The sequence below is a fragment of the Sylvia atricapilla genome, chromosome 6 (genome assembly GCF_009819655.1).
Source record: "Sylvia atricapilla isolate bSylAtr1 chromosome 6, bSylAtr1.pri, whole genome shotgun sequence".
Taxonomy (NCBI): Eukaryota; Metazoa; Chordata; class Aves; order Passeriformes; family Sylviidae; genus Sylvia; species Sylvia atricapilla.
Window position 1 is genome coordinate 59,890,714 of NC_089145.1, and position 20,876 is coordinate 59,911,589.

At 45.6% G+C, this 20,876-nt stretch overlaps 1 protein-coding gene across 1 annotated transcript in view; it reads left to right on the top strand.

Moving 5' to 3' along the window:
- The first annotated feature begins 637 nt into the window (after positions 1-637).
- The window catches only part of EGLN3 (egl-9 family hypoxia inducible factor 3), a 28,307-nt gene continuing 8,068 nt past the window's right edge, over positions 638-20,876 (top strand). The window contains exon 1 of the mRNA XM_066322132.1: positions 638-1,043. Within this exon, the coding sequence (XP_066178229.1) occupies positions 687-1,043 (357 nt within the window). The 5' untranslated portion in view covers positions 638-686. The remainder of the gene's footprint in view (positions 1,044-20,876) is intronic.

Below are 20,876 nucleotides of genomic sequence, written 5' to 3' on the forward strand. Positions count from 1 at the left end.
GGGCAGAGCAGGGCAGAGCAGGGCAGAGCAGAGCAGAGCACGGCAGGGCAGGGCAGGGCAGGGCAGGGCAGGGCAGGGCGAGGCGAGGCGAGGCGAGGCGAGGCGCAGTCCCCGCCGGGGTCCCCGCCGACATGCCGCGGGACAATTCCTCAATGGCGCTGGCCCCGCCCACTCCGGGGGCGCGCGGGGACCGGGAGCCACGCCCCCCCGCGCACGTGCCGGAGCCCTCGCGGCGCGTTCCCCGCGCGCCGGCCCCGCCCCCGCCCCACGCCATTGGCTGTCGGGGCCGCGGTGGGCGGGGAGGGGGCGGGGCCGTGGCGGCGCGGCGGCGCGAGCACACATCCCGCACGTAGCCGGCGCGGTAATCAGCGCGGGGCCAGCTGCCGCCCTCTCACCGCGGGCGGGGTCCGCCCGCGCCCTTCCCGCACACTGCCGCGCCGCTCCCGCACACTGCTGCGCCACAGGCAGCAGCGCAGGGCTTCGGCAGCACCGCCGCTCCCGCAGCGCCGGGCCGCGGTGCGTAGCCGAGCCCGCGGCGGCCAAAGTTTTAAGCTCGCCTCGCCTGGTCCCGCGCCGCGGCGGAGCCCCTGCCCGGCTCGGCCCGGAGCGGACGGCCAAGCGAAGGGCATCGTCGCCTCGCAGCGCGGGCGCCGGCGGAGCAGCGGCGCGCCCGTCCCCGCCGCGCCATGCCGCTGGGGCACATCATGAGGCTGGACCTGGAGAGAATCGCCCTGGAGTACGTCGTGCCCTGCTTGCACGACATCGGCTTCTGCTACCTGGACAACTTCTTGGGGGAGGTGGTGGGGGACTGCGTGCTGGAGCGGGTGAAGCGGATGCACCGCGACGGGGAGCTGGCCGACGGGCAGCTGGCCGGCCCCAGCCGCGGCGTCGCCAAGCGGCACCTGCGCGGCGACCAGATCAAGTGGATCGGCGGCACGGAGGAGGGCTGCGAGGCCATCAACTTTCTCCTCACGCTGATAGACCGGCTGGTGATGTACTGCGGCAGCCGGCTCGGCAAGTACTACGTGAAAGAGCGCTCCAAGGTAAGGGTCCCGTCCGCCCGCTGGCACCGTGACCCGCCGCCGGGACCTGCGGGAAGCTTTCCACCGTGGGGTGTCACGGTGCTCGGCAGCACGGCCCCGGGTGCTGCCCGAGGCGCTCCCGTGAGCGGAGCCGCTGCCCGGCCCCGGCCGCCGGCGCTGTGTCTGTCTGTCTGTCTGTCTGTCCCGCCGCTGCCAGCAGCGCTCCGGGCCGGCTCCTCGCGGTTCCCTTTGCTGGGATTTCTCCTCGCTCTTGGCCTTGCCTTTTCCCCGGGGTGACAGCGGCCGTCGGGCGGTGCGGCTGGAGCCGGCGGCGCCCCGCTCTGCCCGTGCCCACCATCCCTAAGCTTGGCCGCATTTATAGCGGATCGCTCTCCACTCCCTCCCTGCGAACGAACCCGGCTCTGATCCGATAACTTGGATGTTTTTGCCCTTGTAGTGGTATTACCCTAAATAGTTTCGAGGTTCCAGCTCTTGTCGCCGTTCTGCAGATGAAGGGATTATCGTTGCTGCATTGAATAGGCACAGGATGTTTAGTTTGAGCGCAGCGAACTTTTGTTTTAAAGAGAAAAGTTTTTTTTTCTAGGCTTTCTCAGAAATGTTGAAGATGCTCGTTGTGTTTTTATTAGTTTCTTTCCCGGTGAAGTTTATGTGCACCTGCAGTGCCATTAGTTTGGGGATAACTTGTCTTTTCTTTCCTTGTCTGTTTTGCAATGGCAAAGCAAACTAGCTTGGAACTGAGTTTACTTTGTTGTCCTGAATGCTGAAAGCATCCTTATTTCTTTGTTTCTGACTTGACATAGTACATTTTCAAAAGCTCCACTGCTTTTAGAGCTATCCCAGAAACAAAAGCAATGAAACTTTTAAAAGGTGACAATAGGGAGAAGTTAGGCATTTCTCTTGATCCTAACTTGCAGTGGACTAAGGGCGTGTGTGAGTGCTGCTGAGATTCCTCCCTGAAAAATGAAGAAAGGAGTGCAGTGATGTTCACCAGTTGCTTGGGAATACACTGAAACCTGTGCACGCACCCCCACACATCAGCACACAGCAGTGGGAATAATAAAAGGTTGAAACATCGTGCCTTATGCTTAGCTCCACTGAGTTATTGATCATCAATTCAGTTAAAGCTTGGGTAGATATGTTTCAAAATGTGGGTGGGCTGGATTTCACTTATTCCTGGTGAGAGCCTGGTATGAGGAGGTATAAATAACCATCCTGCCTTGGCACACCTTTAAGGTCATCCTCATCCTTTCTCTGGGTGACTTCTGTTTACTTCTTTACTACTGAAAGCACATTTCTGGCTAAGAGGGGGTGTGTGGGGGTGGACATTGAAGGGGGTTACTTTAAAGTTGGATTGGAGTGAAAGGAGGCTGTCCAGCCTTTTTACAAGGTATTTGGAAAACAAATCAGCTGGATGAATGAAGCCTGTTGGTGCTGGCTGGGAAGGAAGGGTCTTTTGGACAGTGACTTTTGGGTTGTAGAGATGATTTTAAAATAGAGTTTTGGTGGTTCTGAAGGCATTCTTGTACAAATAGTAATAACAGAACTTGTTTTATAAATAGGCAGCAAGCTATTTGCTATAAAGAAAGACTTCTGGCTCTTGTGCTTTAGTGGGAAAGTTATCAGACTGCAAACAGCACATGGAAGTGCTACACCACAGTCCAGAACTGAAAGGGACTCAGTATCTCAGTATTGTTTGTAAAACCAAATGCAGAGAAATTTTCATCAGGCATTAATAGTAACCAATCCCCTTGTTATAATTTATGGGTCTGTGAGGCCCTGGAATAGCAGCTGCTGTCTGTAACTGAGATGTGAGATGCCTTTAGCAGGAAGATTATTCCTGTGACTAACAACTGACTGCTGTGGTACATGCAGGTTCCCACGTCAGGTTTGGACATTTCTCTTTACCATCTGAAGTCTTATGAATGCATACACACAAATCTTAAATTAAAAATTCAGAGTATTTTCATTTTATCTGATGGATTGTACACGTAAATGAATGCCCACAAAAGTTTCACATTTGTAGGGATGTGGGGTTCAACTGTACCAGAACTTCTCTGTGGGACATGTGCTGTTGTAATTTATTGTTTTGGGATACAGATATTAGTCAGAACTAAGAGTTCAGAGCAATTTGTGTAGAATGTAAGCATTTAGGTACATGGTAACTCAATTTGTCATGAAAATGTACTTATGTCATATCAGCCTATCATTATTTAAAGGTTTATACTTTAAATAAGTAGTATGACTTTAGTCTTCAGCACAAGTGTTGGAAGAAGGGGAGAGATTTGCCCAGTAAATGAACTTTGTCAGATTTATGTCAGTGTAGTGTGAAGTGCTTCATATTTTTGTAGCTATACAAACATAATAAGACCTGAAAAACTTTTGTCCCATAAAGGAAATTTTCCTTTCAGCTAAATGAGAGAAATGAGTCAGTTAGGATTGTGCTGTTTCCAAATTAATTTCAAGAGCATTTCAAGAACGCTAAGACTGCATCAAAGAGAATTAACAGAAGTAAAATTTTCAAGGGTGCTGGTTATTCATAGGAGCTGCTGGTTGACATTTGAGGGTTGATCATGAAATGTAACCTTTCATCTTTGCAGACCAATGATACAAATCTATCTTTGGTGGAAGTCGTATTTTAAAATACTGGCTGGTCAAAGGTTGACAGACCCAATGCACTACTTGTTGGCTTTTGCATTCTCATCAACTAGTCTCTAATAATAGAGTGGTTCCCCTTTTCTAGTAGATAAATGGCTAAGGACATCACTGAGGCATAATTGACCCAAGTTCAGGCTTCTCCTCAGAGTGAGAAGATTGATGTCCTTGTGCAGAGGGATGTTCTGGCTTGAGGACAGAAGTCACTCTGTTTCTGAGGACCTGTCACTGCTCTGCTGGAGCTTGACTTGATGGAGAAAACCTGGGTAGGTGTTTGGGGTCAGAAGCCAAGCTGCAGCTTGGTCTGTGAGGCCACTCACCCAGAGTGCCCTCTGGATCAGGTGATGCTCCAGGGACTGCAGGTAAAAGGGTGATGTGCTGCAGCTTCTGACTCCCCAGGTCCCCAAGTTCTTTCTTGGGGTTATCTGGCCATTTGCAGGGGCTTGAGGGGGATGCTTTTTACTTTTTTAAAGATTCTGCAGAGCCTGAGAGACCTTGGAAGTCCCTGATGTAAGGAGGCAGGGGACAGAGTACGGCAGGAACCAGGTTGGCTGGCTGCTGCGTGGAAATGTCAAAGTTGTGTTTGCAGTGGGGTGTCTGGGTAACTGCTGCTAAGAGGCTGTGGTATTCATTCCCCTTCTCTCCTTTTGCCTCTGCTGGAGGAGGGCAGCTCTCCCTGTGACTGGGCAGGGTCCCAGAGCAATGCCATCAGTGCCTGCTGCCCTGGGCTCCCTGGGCTGAGTCAGCCCTTGACGTGCTGCCAGCAGCTGAGTTGGTCCTCATGGAGGGGTGGAAGGTACTTTGAACTGGTGTGGCTGCGCTCTGAGTGGACTCTGCACCTCGTCGTGAGAGCAGCATGTCCTGCTCTGAGTCACAGACACCCTCCTGGGTACCACCAAGGGCTGAAATCCATGTCAGGGCTGCCACTGGGGACCTTGAGCCCATCTTGCACCTGCTGGACCACCAGTGAGTCCTGCTGGACCACCAGTGAGTCCTGCTGGACCACCAGTGAGTCCTGCTGGTTAGGACATAAAGCAAGAATTCATGATCTTAAGAGCTGCTCTGTGTGTTGAAGGAATCCTGTGACTGATGTTTTCAGTTCAGAACAGAACTGCTCGCATTCAGTGTCAAGTGTATGGCCTGAAGGTAAAAAAAAAAAATGTTTTTAGTGTGAGATTACATCCCATAGAGGCTTCTAAATTAAGTAAACTTTCTCAAAAACTTGCTTCCTCTGCTTGTTGTCATAACACCACCCTGTTCATCCCACCCTGATGGACCCTCTGTAATGGTCACAGGAGAAGTAAGTCTCTTGTGGTGGCAGCTAGTGAATGTTTGCTGGAAACCAGAGTGGGTTCTTCTGCCTGTCACATAATGGGGAATTCCTAGGTGGAATTTGAAATATGGGCTGCTTAGCAGGTTGTTCCCAAGATTTCTGTTCCTGAGGATCGAAGAAATGGATGAGATGTCACAGGAGTAGTTTTCCAAAGTTCCTCATAACTCAGGCAATGAGGTGAGGTATTTCTGCATTTATAAATGAAGAAAGAAAAGCGCTGTTCTAGAACATTCAAATGATATCCTTTGCAATTAAAACACAGTGAAATGCTGAATTTTCTGACTCGAGTTGCTGATTTGAGGAGTGGGATAAGACAAAACTATAGTTACAGTAGGGTGAAGAGTGGTACTGCCTCTTGAGATATACTGGTTTATTGTATGTTACAAAGTATTTTTGATACTTGGGCAGCAACATGCCTTACAATTAGTTTAGAATGGGAGGTCTGATGAATACCACCATCCAGAAAGATGCATAATTCTTTCTTCTAATGAAATGCACATGTTCTGGCATAATGTATAAGTTCAAATCTGTTCTTCTGGCCAGCTGCCGGCAGAGTCCAGAGCCACTGGAACTGTAAATACAGCAGACAAGTCGTTTTATGATACAAGAATGAAGAATTCAGCATTGGCACACATCCTAGTGTGGTTGCTTTGGCTCAGTGTCAAAGCTGATGTTTATATCTGTGTTTGTCAAGCAAGATTAGTTAGCCTGGTTAATTATACACAGGAATGTATAATTTTTGCTTGACAATCAGAGGAGTATAAACTTGGGCATATTAACACTCGGTTTTGTTCTTCAGCAAATTATTCTCAATGACTTTTGAAACTTTGAAAAGAACTACTTCTCTGAAAGAGGCACCTGGAGAATCTTTCAGATAAATTCTTCTTTCAGCAGGGACAGGGTACTGGAGAAATGGATCAATACTTTACAGACAGCGATGCACGTATCTGTAAGTGGGTTCAGAAGCATGGGAAGCCTCTAGGGAACAGTGTTTGAGTTAACACTCAGGTGTTGAAGTTGCAAGCAGCTTGAATTCAGTAGCTGTTACATATCATCACTCTTAAAAACCTGACTGTAGTGCACCAGCAAACTTATTTCATGGTAGTTAGTGGTAAAACCATGCTGCCTTTTCTGGTGTGTGTTACACCAGAGCCCTTGATCCTCCTTTCCCCTTCTTTGCCAGAGAAGTTTGTATCTACCCAGCGACCTTTATAACACTGTACCAGGAACCTGTCCATGTGCTTTACAGCCATAGTCCCAGAGAAAGGCAGAGGTGGTTAATCCTACAAGTGAAGGGAAATGTGTGCTCTCAGGCACTGTAAAGACGTGAATGGTCTGTTTATCCTGAGTTTGTGCACGTGTTTGTGGCATCAGGGCAATTTTTTTGTTGTCTGTAGTTTTGCAGTCCAGCAGTTCTTCGTGATTTGTGCTAGACTCTGGTGTTACACCATGGTGGCACAGCAGTGAAGTTTTCCACAGCCTCTCCTATACTGGTCATGCATTTTCTGCAGTTACTTCTTACTCATTGCTATGCTGCTCTGGTATCAGTTCTTGCTGCTGGCATGTCAGCTCTTAATGCCAGGGACTTGCAGGGGTTGCCTTACTGGTGTGCTGGCCAATACCTTGATCACCTGCAAGCCTTAAATAAGTCTGTGCCATTCATTTTGCTTTTATGTGAGGACTCACTGAATGCCAGTGTGACTGCACAGGTGGCATTAAGGCTCTGTGCATGGGGAGTGTTTGTCCTTTGCACTCACAGGGGTGTGTGTAGCATCACAAGGTGCAGTATCCTTGGGAAAGCCACTGGGGAAATCACAAGATTCAGAGTTCAGTGCCCTGTCCTGCTGAGCTTGCATTTAGGGAGGGAGGAGAGCTGGCCATGGAATCACAGCCTCAATTAGGTTGGAGAAGACCTCTGAGACCACTGAGTCTGTGCTGTGACTGAACACCACTGTGTCAACTAGACCATGGCACTGGGTGCTACATCCAGTCACCTCCAGGGACAGTGACTCCACCACCTTCCTGGGCAGCCCATTCCAATAAATAATCACCCTTTCTGCAGAGGATTTCTTCCTGATAATCCTTGCTATTAATATTTGTCCACCTTTTCCCAAGGTAATTGTTAATGAATAATTCACTCCATTACATACAGTTCATTGCTAATAGCAGTATATCTTATAATGGACATTGATTCTATGCAGTATAGAAAGTACAGAGTGAAAGTGGCCTGTTACTTTGCATTAAGGATTCCAGCTGTGTTAATCCCAATGACTTTATTTGATTTCACAGCAAACTCTTCTCTTTGACTTCCAAATTTATTTGGATGGTGGCTCAATGTAATAGAGACTTATCCTGCATGTTGCTTCCTGAGAAATTTGCTTGATTTATTAAACGGAAGTGTCTTCTCCATCCTCTTCCATATTGCACAGATTTTTAAAATTGTTTTTTTCCTGAAGTGGTCATGTTCAAGAGTACTTCAAGTCCCTCCCATATGTATGTGGAAGGGATGAGAGAGGGAGAAGACAAAACCAAGCATGAATGCATTTTTAATTAGGTGATTTTTTGATGTTTCCTGAACAAACTCGATACACATGGAAGAGATCAATACTTCTGTCATGTTTTAACATGATTCTCACTAAGACAAGGTACTTTCTTCTTTTTTGTTTCTTTGAGGTATTCCCTTTTTTCTGCTCCTCTTGCAATTGGATTCTTGCAAATTGACTCTTCCCATCGTGTCCAGGGGCAAGTGGTCCCTTGGCACCAGCAGGCCCCATAGCACTGCCCCATCCTGCAGTGGATGGCTTGAGAGAACGAGGAGGTTAGGAAGAAAAGCCTAGGAGTGACTGTTCTGCTTTTACATCTATAGAGAAGGAGGATCTCTACATAACCAGCTTGAGGGAATTTAAAGCCCTGGGCTGGATTTTCATGGCTGTAATCCTTCTGTCACAAAGCTGAAGACCGAAACAACATTGTTAGAAAGATGCCAACAAGACATCCTCCTAAGTGAAAATGCTTTATTGGTGAGGTTTAATACTAGAGGGGCTCTTGGGAAGAGGTGCTTTGGAAACTGCTTCTGATACCTGTGCCTATGGCTAAGAGCTGCTGTGGTGGGCTCCAGGGTTGATTTGTACTCAGAACTGATGCAGTGGTACAGAACCTGGTGGGGCTTGACAGGAGATTTTGATTGATGCATAACACCACATAACAATTTGGTTTAGACCTCTTACTGCTTTGAAAAGAGAGATTACAGAGTTGGTCAGAAAAGCAGGAAGGTCTCTGGCCAGTCAATGAGGTGGAGTAAGATCATGGAGGAAGCTCATGCCAAGTAAATCATCCATCTCCTACTGTTTAAACTATTCACAGGCATGTCATCCCATCACACCACTTGTGCTCATTCCTGTGAATGATCTGGAGAGAGCTGTAAGCTCTGTTTCCCCTCCATCACTCACACATATGCATCTCCTATCTCTCAGTGACAGAAAGGAGCATTTTCCCCTGCAGTCATTTTTCTCTTGACATTGTGCTTTGATAAGATTAGTAGGTGAATAAACTTGGTGCCAACATGCAAAGCACTTAGTAGAAGGCACTCGATTAAACAACCTACTTGTTGCTCTGATTTTTCACAAATAAAGTAATGCAAGAGATTTTTGCTGATTGTAGTGGTTCCATGGAGGCTTACTAAATGTTCATGTTTAGGCACCCAGATAAAAATGAGTGATGAAAATTACAGGAGTACAGTGTAGCACTCCATCTACATTGGCTGGAAACAAGACAGTTTGTCCAAAACTTTGCAGCTGGAAACGGCAGAGTTGCCATATCTTTTGCCAGACATCAGGGAATTGCATCCTACTTTGTAGCAAAAAAAAAATAACCATTTTGAGTCTTCTATCTATCTAGTTCATGTGAATCCTTTCGTCAAAATAAATGGTCTGTTTTCTGTGCTTTCTTTCTGGACCTGAAAATCCAAACAAGATATAAAAATCCAAACAAGATATATGTCTGCATTTTTCCTGTCTGTAAGTCATAATATAATTAATCATTGCTTATGTGCTCTTGCACTGGAATTTTTTATACAAAGTGATAAGACAAATCTTTTTAAAATTTTGGCTCCAGTTCAGCAATTCACTTAACTGCTTTTTCTTAAAGGTTCTTTCAGATCAATGGGACCTGAAGCACATCTTCTGGTGCTTGGCTTAGACTATGCTAGAATGTGTTTAGAAAACTAAAGGAATTGCATTTCCTTGTGCCATCCCTTGTCCTCGTATATTTTTTTTTTCTTATGTTTGAAATGCAGGTCATCTTTTACGTGGTCTCTTGGGGGGCAGCAAGGAACCTTACTGGATGAAACAAATAGTAGCTATGATTTTTATCTGACCTTTGCAGCTGATTATCTTATGGCAAACTTGTGTTAATACCATTAACAGCAGCACTTATTCCAGTCATGCATGCAGAGGGGCAGGCAGTGTGTGGTGAGGAATGCCATATGGAATGGGAAAAGCCTGGGGTGTGAGAACATTGGGCTTTGTGGTGCTGGAGGTCAGCTTGGAGCTTCCTGACTGCCTTGGGCCTCCAGGGAGTGAAGAAAGCATCTTGCACACCCCCTCACTGGACCATGTGGGTGGAAAAAGTAGAGCAGAACCAGGAGAATTTGAGGGAGAAGGTATTAAAGAAGTGGTGGGAGTGGGGAGGTGTCAGTTCTCAGCTTGCTTGTTCTGGGCTGTTAACAATCCTGGTGTGTTGTGCTTGTTGCTGAAGACTGTATGTGTTAACTGCACCTTCCCCTTCTGATTTCCCACAGCAAATCTGGTAGAAGTGGTTTGAAAAGTGGAAAAAGGAGAAGCTTCACCATAACTGCTGTTAAGACATGAAAGCCATGTCATATAAGTAGATGTGCACAAATAGGACTGAGTCCCCCAGAATGTGTTGACAACTCTGTTCTTGACCATATTCACCAGTGTTTCCACCTAAGTAAATCAATTTATCCTCTGTCATCTGCTGTATGGAGCACGTGCCTGGTGTCTCTGCAGCAGGCCAACAGGAAGGGTCACTGCCAGGTTAGCTGTTAACTGCTTTACAGATTTCCTCTTCATGAAGGAGTGCTGAGAAGATTTGTGAACGCTGGTCCTCATTGCCAAATGTGGTGTGATTCAACATTTCGTGGTGGTCAAACACTGAAGTGTCAAAGTTGTGCATTTTACCAAGATATTTGAGTGCATAACTTCATGTTTAACTGGTGACTTAAAGGCTCAGTGCAGTCTCACATTTGCACTGAAAATTTCTTGGCAAGAGTAGAACTGTAGTTGATGTGGTTTTGTTTGTTTCTTTACACTTGGATGTCTGCAACTGAAACAAATACTTTTTTTTTTTCTTTGCTGGCACTTGGTTAAAAGCCTGTTTCACTGCTTACCATCTGTAGAAGCTGCTGTTATAGGGCGTATTAGTGCAATGTTTTGGCTGCACTTAGAAAAGGCACTGGTTGTGCCAGTATGGGCAGACACAGTTACCTACTTGACCCCCACACTGAAATGGGCATATATAACCCTATAGCTCTGCCTCCCCCTCCAGTGTCTGTCCTCTGTGCCCTCTGTGCCTCCCACCAGAGAGATGCAGTTGTACCCCATATCTCCAGCTGCAGGACCTCCAGCCAGGTGGTTTCTCAGCCCTGCTCTTAGCACAGCCTATGCAGTCACTCTTATCTCCATCTCAGGGAAGGGACAGGGGTGAGAGCTGCTTCCTCTGGCTGCCCAACCAGCTGAAATCCTGGGAGAGCAGCCTCTGTCCAGCCTCCAGCCTGCCTCAGCCTTGGCTTCTTCCCCTGTGGTGGCTCTGAGTACACACTGCTCTTGTCACGATGGCTGCAAGAAGAGAGATTATGGAGGGGAAGAGGAAAAAGGAGGGAAGCGAGCCAGAAAGAGCACTCCAGGCTTTCTGCATCCTCAGGAAACATCCTGAACTCACAGCAGAGAGACTTGCCTCCCTTGCTCAACAGTTGCAGTGCTTCCTGCAAAAACCACCTTGGATGCCATGGAACATTACTGCTACAAGACAGAGTCCTGAAGTGGTCCTTGAGAAATCTCCTAAGGGCTGCTGCTTCAGTGAGTTGTGGTGGTGGGAATGACTGGGGAAGGCTCCAGAGGGGACTGCAGCAAAGCAGAGCAGCAGCTGTGAGCAGGCTGAAACCTGTCAGGCATGGCTGTGTCCCTGTGCAGGAGTGTCAGAGCCTGTGTCAGTGGCCACGACACAGCTGGCCTTTAGGTTGATCTCTTCTGTCAGCTGGTGGCAGCATAAATCCATGGGAGACACTTGACCAGTGGAAAAAGGGAAGTGGGAATTCAGGAGCCCGTGTTAAAATCCAGGGTCTAGCGTTGTCCATGGCTGGGTTAAGGAGCAGACTTCCTTGCTCAGGAGTTGTGAGGTTTTGTGATAACTTTAAGACATGCAGATGTAAGGCTGGCAGTCAGTTTGTGGTGTGTGTACGTCTGTCTGTGCATGCTTTCTTTGCTCAGAGTTGCTGAATGTCTGTCTACACATACCTTAGTGGTGCAAGTACCAGCTGTGTACATGGTGGAGAGGGAAGGTACTAAAACCACTTAGGAGGAAATATTTTTTTTATTTTTTTATTTTATTTTTTTTTTACCAAAACATTTTATTGCCTAGCCTTAGGACAGGTGTACAGTTTCATTATTATGAATTTCCCTTGAATGTGAATATCTTGTTTCTCTTCTGCACAGAAGGGTGGTGTGTCACTGAATACACATCTGGCCACTTTAACTGAGAGATTGCACTGTTGTGAAGTGCATGTGTAGACAGAGCAGTACAACTTTATGTGCAGGCAAAGCCTTGGAGGTAAAGATTACATGTTATTGAACCATAGTAGAAATTATTTGTTGGTAGCTTGTTATAGATAATTTTAATGGGTTTTACCCTTAAAAACTAATTTAAAATCTAATGCAGGTTACTGTTATCTGGGCAAGGTCCTGTGTAGAGGTGTGGGTGAGCAGAAGATGTGTGGATAGGCTTTCTTCCAAAATTAACATAGGAGATAACTGGTCTCATCAATTAGCATTAATTTGGTGTTACTGCTGTGATAACAAGCCCTTGAGAACGCTGATCTCTGTTTATGCAGCACAGTGATGTCTCAGCAGCCTCAGATACTCTGGGAGGGAGGACCCCTGAGGCGTATTTGGGGGACCTGCCCAGTGTGATGGTGTTTCTCTGAACCCTGCATTCTGCTCTGCCAGTGAAAGGTGTTTTTTTACTGAGCCAGAGAGGGCAAAGGAAAGCATCTCCCCAAGATGTAGTGCTGCTTGTGGTGTGGTGGGATCATGCAGGGTCACAAGAGGTGTCCTGGGTGGTGGCCTCAAGGAAGAACTCTTCTTCTTGTCCCCTTGGCACACTGCTTCAAAGGTGGTGGCTCTTCATCCCCTCTGCCTGCCGGGACATCCAGGGCTGCCCCCGCTGTTTGAGGTGCTACATGCCCAATGTGAGCTGATAAAAGCCTTGTGGGCAGTGCTGCTCGCTTTCCCTGGACCCACAGGCTAAAAATAAATGGGTAATAATAAAAAAAAAAAAAGATGTTGGCAGCTCAGGCAGCTCCGGCAGCAGCAAAAGTTTGCCGATGTTGTGGCTGTCTTTCCTGACCTTTATTAGTCAGGAAACCACAAGAGCATCAAAAGATGCAGTTCTTTAAATGCTGGGAAAAAAAAAAAAAAAAAGGTGGTGTAATCTTCTGGGTGACTAGTAGCAGAACTGAAAAGGTCCGACGTGCTGATGAAGAATGAAAGGCTGGAATATCGGAGGAACTGTGAGATTATCTTTCTACCCCCGCAGATGAGAAATGTTCCTCAGAGGATGTCTGTGCTGGTTACCAGGCTTTTATTCCCTGCTGAGAAACTGAACACACAGGGACAATCCTTACAGATTTCCTTAATGAGCTTGCACTTATGTATGAATTTGCCTTTCTGCGGGGGAGATGCTTGTCACCGTGTCCCCCGGGGCTTATTACAGGGGGATGCTTTCTCCATCTGCATCAATTGCTTGGGATGCTTTCTCAGTTAGCGCAGCTCGGCCAGGTTCGGTTCTTTGGGGGGGAAAGGACCGAAAGAGGCAACAAAAGGCAAAAATAATCCTAGCCGTAATTAGACAGGGGTGTGTTTTTTTAAGCGTAGGAGAAAAGGCAGCGTTAGCAGCACAGGAGGGAGGGCCAGCCCGGTTCAGAAGGAGACCGGAGCAGTGTGGGTGTCCCGTGTGGAGCTCGGTGTGTGTGTGAAGCCGGCTCCTCACGCTCCGCACGTAGCGCTCCCGTCCCGCCCTCCTCTCGCTGGCGCCGAGCCAGCGCTCTCCGAACCCCGCAGCCCTCATTGATACACGGCCGCGCTGCGCCTGTTTACGGCTGCTAATCGGGACTTCAGCTCCATATCCTCGGCTGAACTAACTGGCTGGCAATGGCCTTTTCAAACGTGGCCGTGCCGGGATGCCGGCGCTGCTGTTGCCGCTGTGTGCGTGCGGAGCGCAGCGAGCCGCCGGCAGCGCGGAGCCGGGGCAGTGCTAGGGCACAGGGGCATGGAAAGGAACAAAACCTCGCCTGATTTTGCACGTGCAGAGGATGAGAGAAGCACCGAAGTGTTGATTGACGTGCACGCAGACATGTGCCTACAAGAAAGGAGGTTAATTTTTTTTTTTTTTTTAATTATTGCAACAGGCAGAGATGCTCACTGCAAGGACGGTTGTGGTCCTATGGCATCCTCAGGTTTGCTTCTTAACTTTCAGTGTTCTGTTTTCTCCTTGCTGTGCCCAGAGGCTGAATACAGAGAATTTGGGTGATGGTCTGAAAGCAGTGTTAGTTTGCAAACATTTTTCAAAAAGCCAAGTATACAGTGCTAGATGGATGCCTGGGACTATTTGCCCTTGGAAACCTGGAGAACTTCTTCCGTGGTCATCTCCTTTCCGAGTTTCTGAATTACGCCTTGACTTTAGGACCCTGTAGGATCCCAGAAGTATCCAGCAGTAGGAGCAGCTCACAGACAGAGCTCACTGCTGTCTCCAAAGGCTGCTCCACCAATGTTCCCTTGGTGCTCCACCAAAGGCTGCTCCACCAGTGTTCCCTTGGTGCTCCACCAGTGTTCCCTTGGTGCTCCACCAGTGTTCCCTTGGTGCTCCACCAATGTTCCTTTGGTGCTCCACCGAAGGCTGCTCCACCAATGTTCCCTTGGTGCTCCACCAAAGGCTGCTCCACCAATGCCCCCTGTTCTCTTTGCAGTTGCAGGTGGCCGCTGCCTACACGAGGCACGGCTGTTTCCTGCCTTCCCATTTCACTTCAAGTGCAGCTTGAGCTTGAAAGGCATCCGGATTTATTTCTAAGTGTGTGTTCTGTTAAGAAGAATTTAAAAAAAAAATGTAGTCACAGGCTGAAACAGGCTTTCATATTAATAGGCTATGAAAAACTAAATTTTGTTGTCAATCATTAGGAAAGCTTCCTAAACCCCGTCACAGATTCATTTAGCAGGGAGTTAATTTTTAAAGCAGCATCAGTCTGTGATCTGGCTTCCTTACACCTTCCACAGGATCTGAAAACTTATTAGCAGCTCCTTGAGCTACAACTAGATAACATGCCAGTCATGCAGCTGTGTGGCATGAAGGTAATGCATGAACAGAGTTTTTGTGGATAGCTCTTTGTTTCTACCCTTAGTTCTTAGAAGAAATTTAACAAGCAGGAACAGTTTTCCATCTTACAGTAATCAGAATATTATCAAGTAATAATAGACTTTTGTTTGGTAATCAAAAATAACAGTGTCTTAGCATCTTTTTCCTGCAGATCAGAGAATAGTCGTTCCCACAATTCCCACCCTCAGGCTGTTCCTCAAAAAATTCTTTAAAAAAAGAATTGTTGTACCTGCAAACAACAAGCAAGCTGTGGTGCATGCAAAAGACTAAATAAAATAAAAAAAGAGAGATGAAGTTTCAGCTCCTGGAAGATGTGAATCTGATGATCAATCTTGCATTGCATGTAAGCAAGGAGAAGCAACTACCAGACCACCTGGTGAAAATGCTACCCATGGAAACAGGATTTTTTTACACAGTTACAAGTAATAGTTTGATTGAAGACTGATAACCAAGTTATAGTGAGGAAATGAGGGACCAGTTTCTCATACAGTACTACCACTGAAGCTCTTTCATGTGTTGCTTTACTGAAGTGAGCAGAATTTTACTCCCTCTTGCAGCTGCTGATTCCCTTAACAGGCACTCAGCTAATGTCTCTGATTTGATGGAGTTTCAACAATTTTTTTTTCCCTCTGTTCCTTCCCATGTTCCCAGTTCATGCCTCAGTATAGCAGTTGAATATTTTAACTTTCATCAATTCAAACAAACTAATATTCAATAATGTTCCTGAATATTTTATACTTAACCATTATGAGCTCTGTGGCAGAAAGCACTGGGGTGCAATAAGAAATTACTTAAGAAAAACTCCATAGAGTTTGTGTGTCAGTCAAGCTTCAACTGAGAATCTTTTGCCTTTGATCATGGCATGTCAGACCACTCATGTTCTTTTAATGTAGAGCTTGCTGGGTGCCTTTCCCTTTCTGGATGTAAAGACTGTGCTCATCTATGAGCTAGAATCAGGCTGAGCACAATATACATTCAAAACTAAGACAATCAAGTGAAGCCTGGTAGTCCTCAGTTCTTAGAGGACTGCTCAAAAGCGATTTTTGTTTACCCTCAAGTTCAGAACTGAGGACCACACACTGGGCTGAAATTTGGGAAGTGTGCAGCCAAATAAAAATGTATGTGAAAGCTGCAGTGGCTTAACAGCACTGTTAATTCTTATTAATACCTTGGTTTTCTAGACGACCATCATAGTGATACTGTATGTCAGCATTGCTACAGAACTTTTTCAACTAACTCCTGAATTTAACTGTTTGATGTCCAAGCTATACACAGAGGTGATCTACAAAAGGGATCCAAAGTTGCTGCTGTTCAGCAGCATACTGAAAAAAAATCTGATAATGGAAAGACAGAAAATGGAAAAAACATATTGTGGAGTCTTTAAGCTTAATCTGCAAGGGTGGTTGGTATTGGCCAGATTAAGTTGCACAGGTCAGGATTTTCTCTGCTGGTTGCAAAGATCATACTAATTCTGAGAGAAAAAGACAGGATTAGTGAGGAGTTACAATGCCATCTATCCAGTGTGCAGTGGGCACAGAGAGCTGCTGCTTCTGACCTGGTGTCACCACTGCTTCTGTAACACACTGCTCATTTCCACTTACAAACATCTTCTATCTGAGGCATTTTCTGAAGTGTTCTGTTCCAAGTATCAGGCTGCTCTAGCATTGCTTATTTTGTAAATCATGTCTCACAGCATGATCCTGGCCATCAGCTAAGGGAGTTTGTTTTTCTGCTTGCTAGAAGCACTGGGAGGCAAGGAAAAGTCCTCTCAATGGACGGTTGTTTTTATCTGCCTCCAAACTTTGCAAGTGTCTTGCAGTTTGACTTGCAGATTTCTCTGGCTGCCTTGAATGTAATACTTTGAGTGATCGATAACTTATTTTTGCAAGCTTCTGTGCAATGTGGAATTTACTGGTGATTCTTGGGTCCTTACTAAAGCTGGTAATGGCTACTGCTTTAACTTGTGGTTGATCTGCACCCTCTTGGGAAAGCTAACATCCCTGAAAATAATGGGGCAGAAGCTTTAGTCTTGAAGATTTGCTTTTCATTTTCCAAGTTTTGTAGGGTTTAATTTATGACTGTTGACTGGACTACCAGAGCATTGGTCTTTATGTGGTATGTGTGACCCAAAGGCATGCATGTGGGTGTCAGTTTTTAATAATTCACCTGCTGTGTAAGACAAACTTTTCTTTTTTCACTTAGAAAAGGGGGTAGTTGCAGAATTTCTGGGTGCTTACACTGGGAAGTTAAACCAACCAACAGCCATTGTAATAGATTGTATTGAAAAAGAAAAGGTTAGGTACATTCCTGCTCATTACTGCCCGCTACAGCCAGTTTGCTTAGTTAAGGTTTGGAGTTGGTTAATGAAGAGAAGAGTTGCTTCCAAAAATGGAGTGTGCTCTTCTGGACACAATAGCCAAAATTGTAGGAAACATTTTTTACTGACACTCCACGTGCACACCTGGTAAATGGTTTGATTATTGTTATCCAGCCTCTGGCTTTTGTAGCCAGGACCGTGCACTAAACTGGCAAATACCAGTGTTCACAAATTACCTCAATTAAGTCTGGGTCACGCATCTCATCTCCTGTTTCTTGTTTGCTTTAAATGAATCCAAAAGTCACTGCTAGCAGCTGGAATCCCTACTGAGGCCAGCTTGATCTGCTCTGGAGTTGCTCCAGCCATTCCTCTGATAAAGCTTGATATCGTTTCAACAGTCTTTAGGAGGACCAGAATGATTTCCCTTCATTGTTTAAGGTTTCATTCAAATACTCGCTGTGCCAGGAAAAAGTGTGTTTTACTTCTGCTTTTCTTCTTTCTCTGCTGCTACTAGAAAACTTTTTTTCTCTTTGCTTTTCTGAAGGTTAAGCTAGTGTGACTTAGTGCTGAGTGAAAGTGTGGCCTGTGCTTTAGGATTCTGTGGTAATTGTTCCACTTCATCTCCAGGGATGGAGTGTTGCAGTTGCAAAAAGGTGCATACTATATATAAATAAATTGAGATATATATATATATATATATACACACTATATAAATATATAAAATATATATAAATACTATAAAATATATAAAAATACTATAAAATACTATATATATAGTACTATATATAAATATAGTACTATATAAAAATACTATATATATAAGTACTATATATACTATATATAATACTATATATAAGTACTATAAATATAGTACTATATATAAATACTATAAAATAGTACTATAAAATACTATATATATAGCAATTTATTTATATATACTATATAAATTATAAAATATATATAAATACTATAAAATATATATATAAATACTATATATAAATAAATAAATTGGATGGAGTGTTGCAGTTGCAAAAATTGTTCCACGTAAAGGGATGGAGTGTTGCAGTTGCAAAAAGGTGCATACTATATATAAATAAATTATGCATCAGTGTTGGAGACAAAGCACATGTTCTGCTAAGAGAACATATTATGTGGGGGAGGCCTTTTGCCTAGATTTCCATAGTAAATAAAGCACCTAAATCCCTTTTAGGATCTGCCCTTCAGTCGCTTTTTGTTCGTGGCATTAAAAATAATAGTAATATTGGATTGGTTTTTAGGCAGTGCAGTAATCTTGGAGTAAATGTCTATTCTCCAAAGAGAAACTTAAACCCACCATAATTTTGTGTTGTACATCAACTTAAAAACAAGGTGTTATTGGTCAACAAAGTTGTGTTCCTGTCTTGCATCATCCCGACTGGCAGAGCTACTGCCCTTCTCCTTTGTGCTCTGAGCTCTCAGGATGTCTTGCAGGTTTGCAGGGCAAGGTTTTGGTAGCTGAGAGGCTGCCAGGGTTGTTTTTGTGAGAAGCTGCCAGGAGCTTCCCCCAAGTCCGACAGAGGCAATGCCAGCTACAAGGTGGACCCACCTCTGGCCAAGGAGAGAACTTGGGAGGGAAGTTGAGCCTGGGAAGAAGGGAGGGGTAGGGGGAAGGTTTGGTTTTATTTCTCACTATCCTCCTCTGGTTTGATCTGCAATAAATTAAATTAGTTTCCCCAGGTCTAGTCTATTCTGCCCCTGACAGTAACTGGTGAGTGGTCTCTCCCTGTCCTTATGAACCCATGAGCCATTAGTTACGTTTCCTTTCCCCGCTGAGTTGAGGAGGGGAGTGATGGAGTGGCTTCAGGGGCACCAGGGGCATGTTTCCCAGCGTATGAAGATCCTGTTTTGCAAAAGGTTGCTATTTTGATTGTTAGACCTAATGCAGCTCACTGTGTGTGGGATGGGTGAAGGTGCACCTGCGTGAGGTACTGTGCTATAACTGGGGTGGTGGAATGCACAAGGTGGAGACAAGAGCAGACAGGATCTCCAGCAAGGCATCTACCTAACTGCGAGGTGTGATGGAAAAGGGCTTATTACTTGGAATTAAAAGTCCTTGTTTTTATTTAGCATTGTGTCCTCACCCTGCAGGCCACTAGGCTCTAGGGATCTGTGGCCAGAGGTGTGGAGAGAGTGCCCTGGTGATTTATTGCTGCCTGCAGGTACTGTTCAGGTGCTTGTTGTGGGGAGGAAGGTGAATTCATACATGGCTGACTCCTGTGGACAGATTTTGTTTTTGGTAGCAGAGGGTTCAAGAGATCCACTGCACTGGCTGGCAGTAGCTTCTGGGCTGGTGTTTGTTGGCACAGTAAAATTGTCTTTAAACCAGCACATGCTATACACTGTACCTGGTCATGTCCTGTGGGAACAGCATGCCTTTTGCATGTGCTTGGAAGAAGAAAACAAGGCTTCTGGGGTTCCTAGATAAAAATTTCAATTGCTCTTAGTAGAGCCTGTGCTGTCAATCTGCAGCTATCAATTACATTATTGGCTGTGCATATCAGATCATAGGAGCAGGTCATGCAAATGGTGCACAATTATGTCCTCATTGTGTGGGACAGGCATGTAAAATGCTGTTATATCTGAAGTTAGGGGTTGATGGTCTGAATGGATGGAAAAATAGATGGGTAAAAAACTGATTGGAAGGTTGGACTTGAAGAGTCATGGTCAATCAGACATATTATATCTGGAGGCTGCTACTAAATGGGGCACCACAGGGATCTGTCATGGGACTTGTGTTTAACACCTTTATTTATCAGTAACCTGAAACAGATGGCAGAGGGCACTCTTCAACTGTGCAAAAGACACCAAACTGAGGGGGACCATTTGATGCCCTTGAGGGCAAGGCTGCCACCAGAAGGAAACCAGATAGATAGGGAAACAGGCCAACAGGAATTTGATGAAATTAAACATGGGCAAATCTGACTTCTGCCCCTGGGAACGAAGAGCCCCTTGCAGTGGTACAGGTTGGGGACTGCCAGCAGCTCTGCTCCCTAGGGGAACCTGGGAACCCTTTAGGTCATCCTGGTGGGCAGTGAGCTGAACTTGACCCTACAGTGTGCTTCCTGCACAACTTATTTATGGGAGCACACCACATAGATCGAGGAGTGATAATTGCTCTCTCCTCATCTCTGCAGAAATCACACCTGAACACTATCTGCAGTTTTCCAACTGAATTTAGTCCATCATTTCCCATCACTCTTGCTGCTAATACTGACAATCAATCTGGAGATGTCAGGGGAGTGGGAACAAGACTTCTACTGCAACAGCTTTAGGGGTGATCACTGCCAAGTAGCCCCAGGAGTGAAGAGTGGCTGAGACAAAGATCCTACCTGCAGTCTCACCTGCTCTTCCCTGTATTTTGCTTAGGCTGCTAATCAAGTCAACTGAATTTAATATATTTTTGCTGTTAAAAACCTTTTAAGACCTGCTGATTGTCGTGTGGTTTGAAGTAATTCATGTTAGGCTTATCTCATCATTCAAGGTGAAATTTAAACCGTGAATTAAGTGATTGTATCAGCAAGTCTGAAGATGATCAAAGAGAGAAGTATGCTCTGAAAGCTGTTTGGTTAGTTCTGTGGCTCAGTCCATGAAAGCAAACATGCACTGCCCTGTGCAAACACAGCACAAAGGAGTTGCAGCTTTTTGCAGACTTTGCTCTATGGACTTTTACCAACACCTCCTGGGGACCCTCACTTTGAGTTGGACATAGGGGTGTATATGACAATGACTAGAAGATATGAATAGAGGAGGATGGTGGCAGTAAAGCATCCTGGGATTGCTTTCTACTTTCATTATGACTGGAATATCAGTTTTGCAATGACTGCTTATC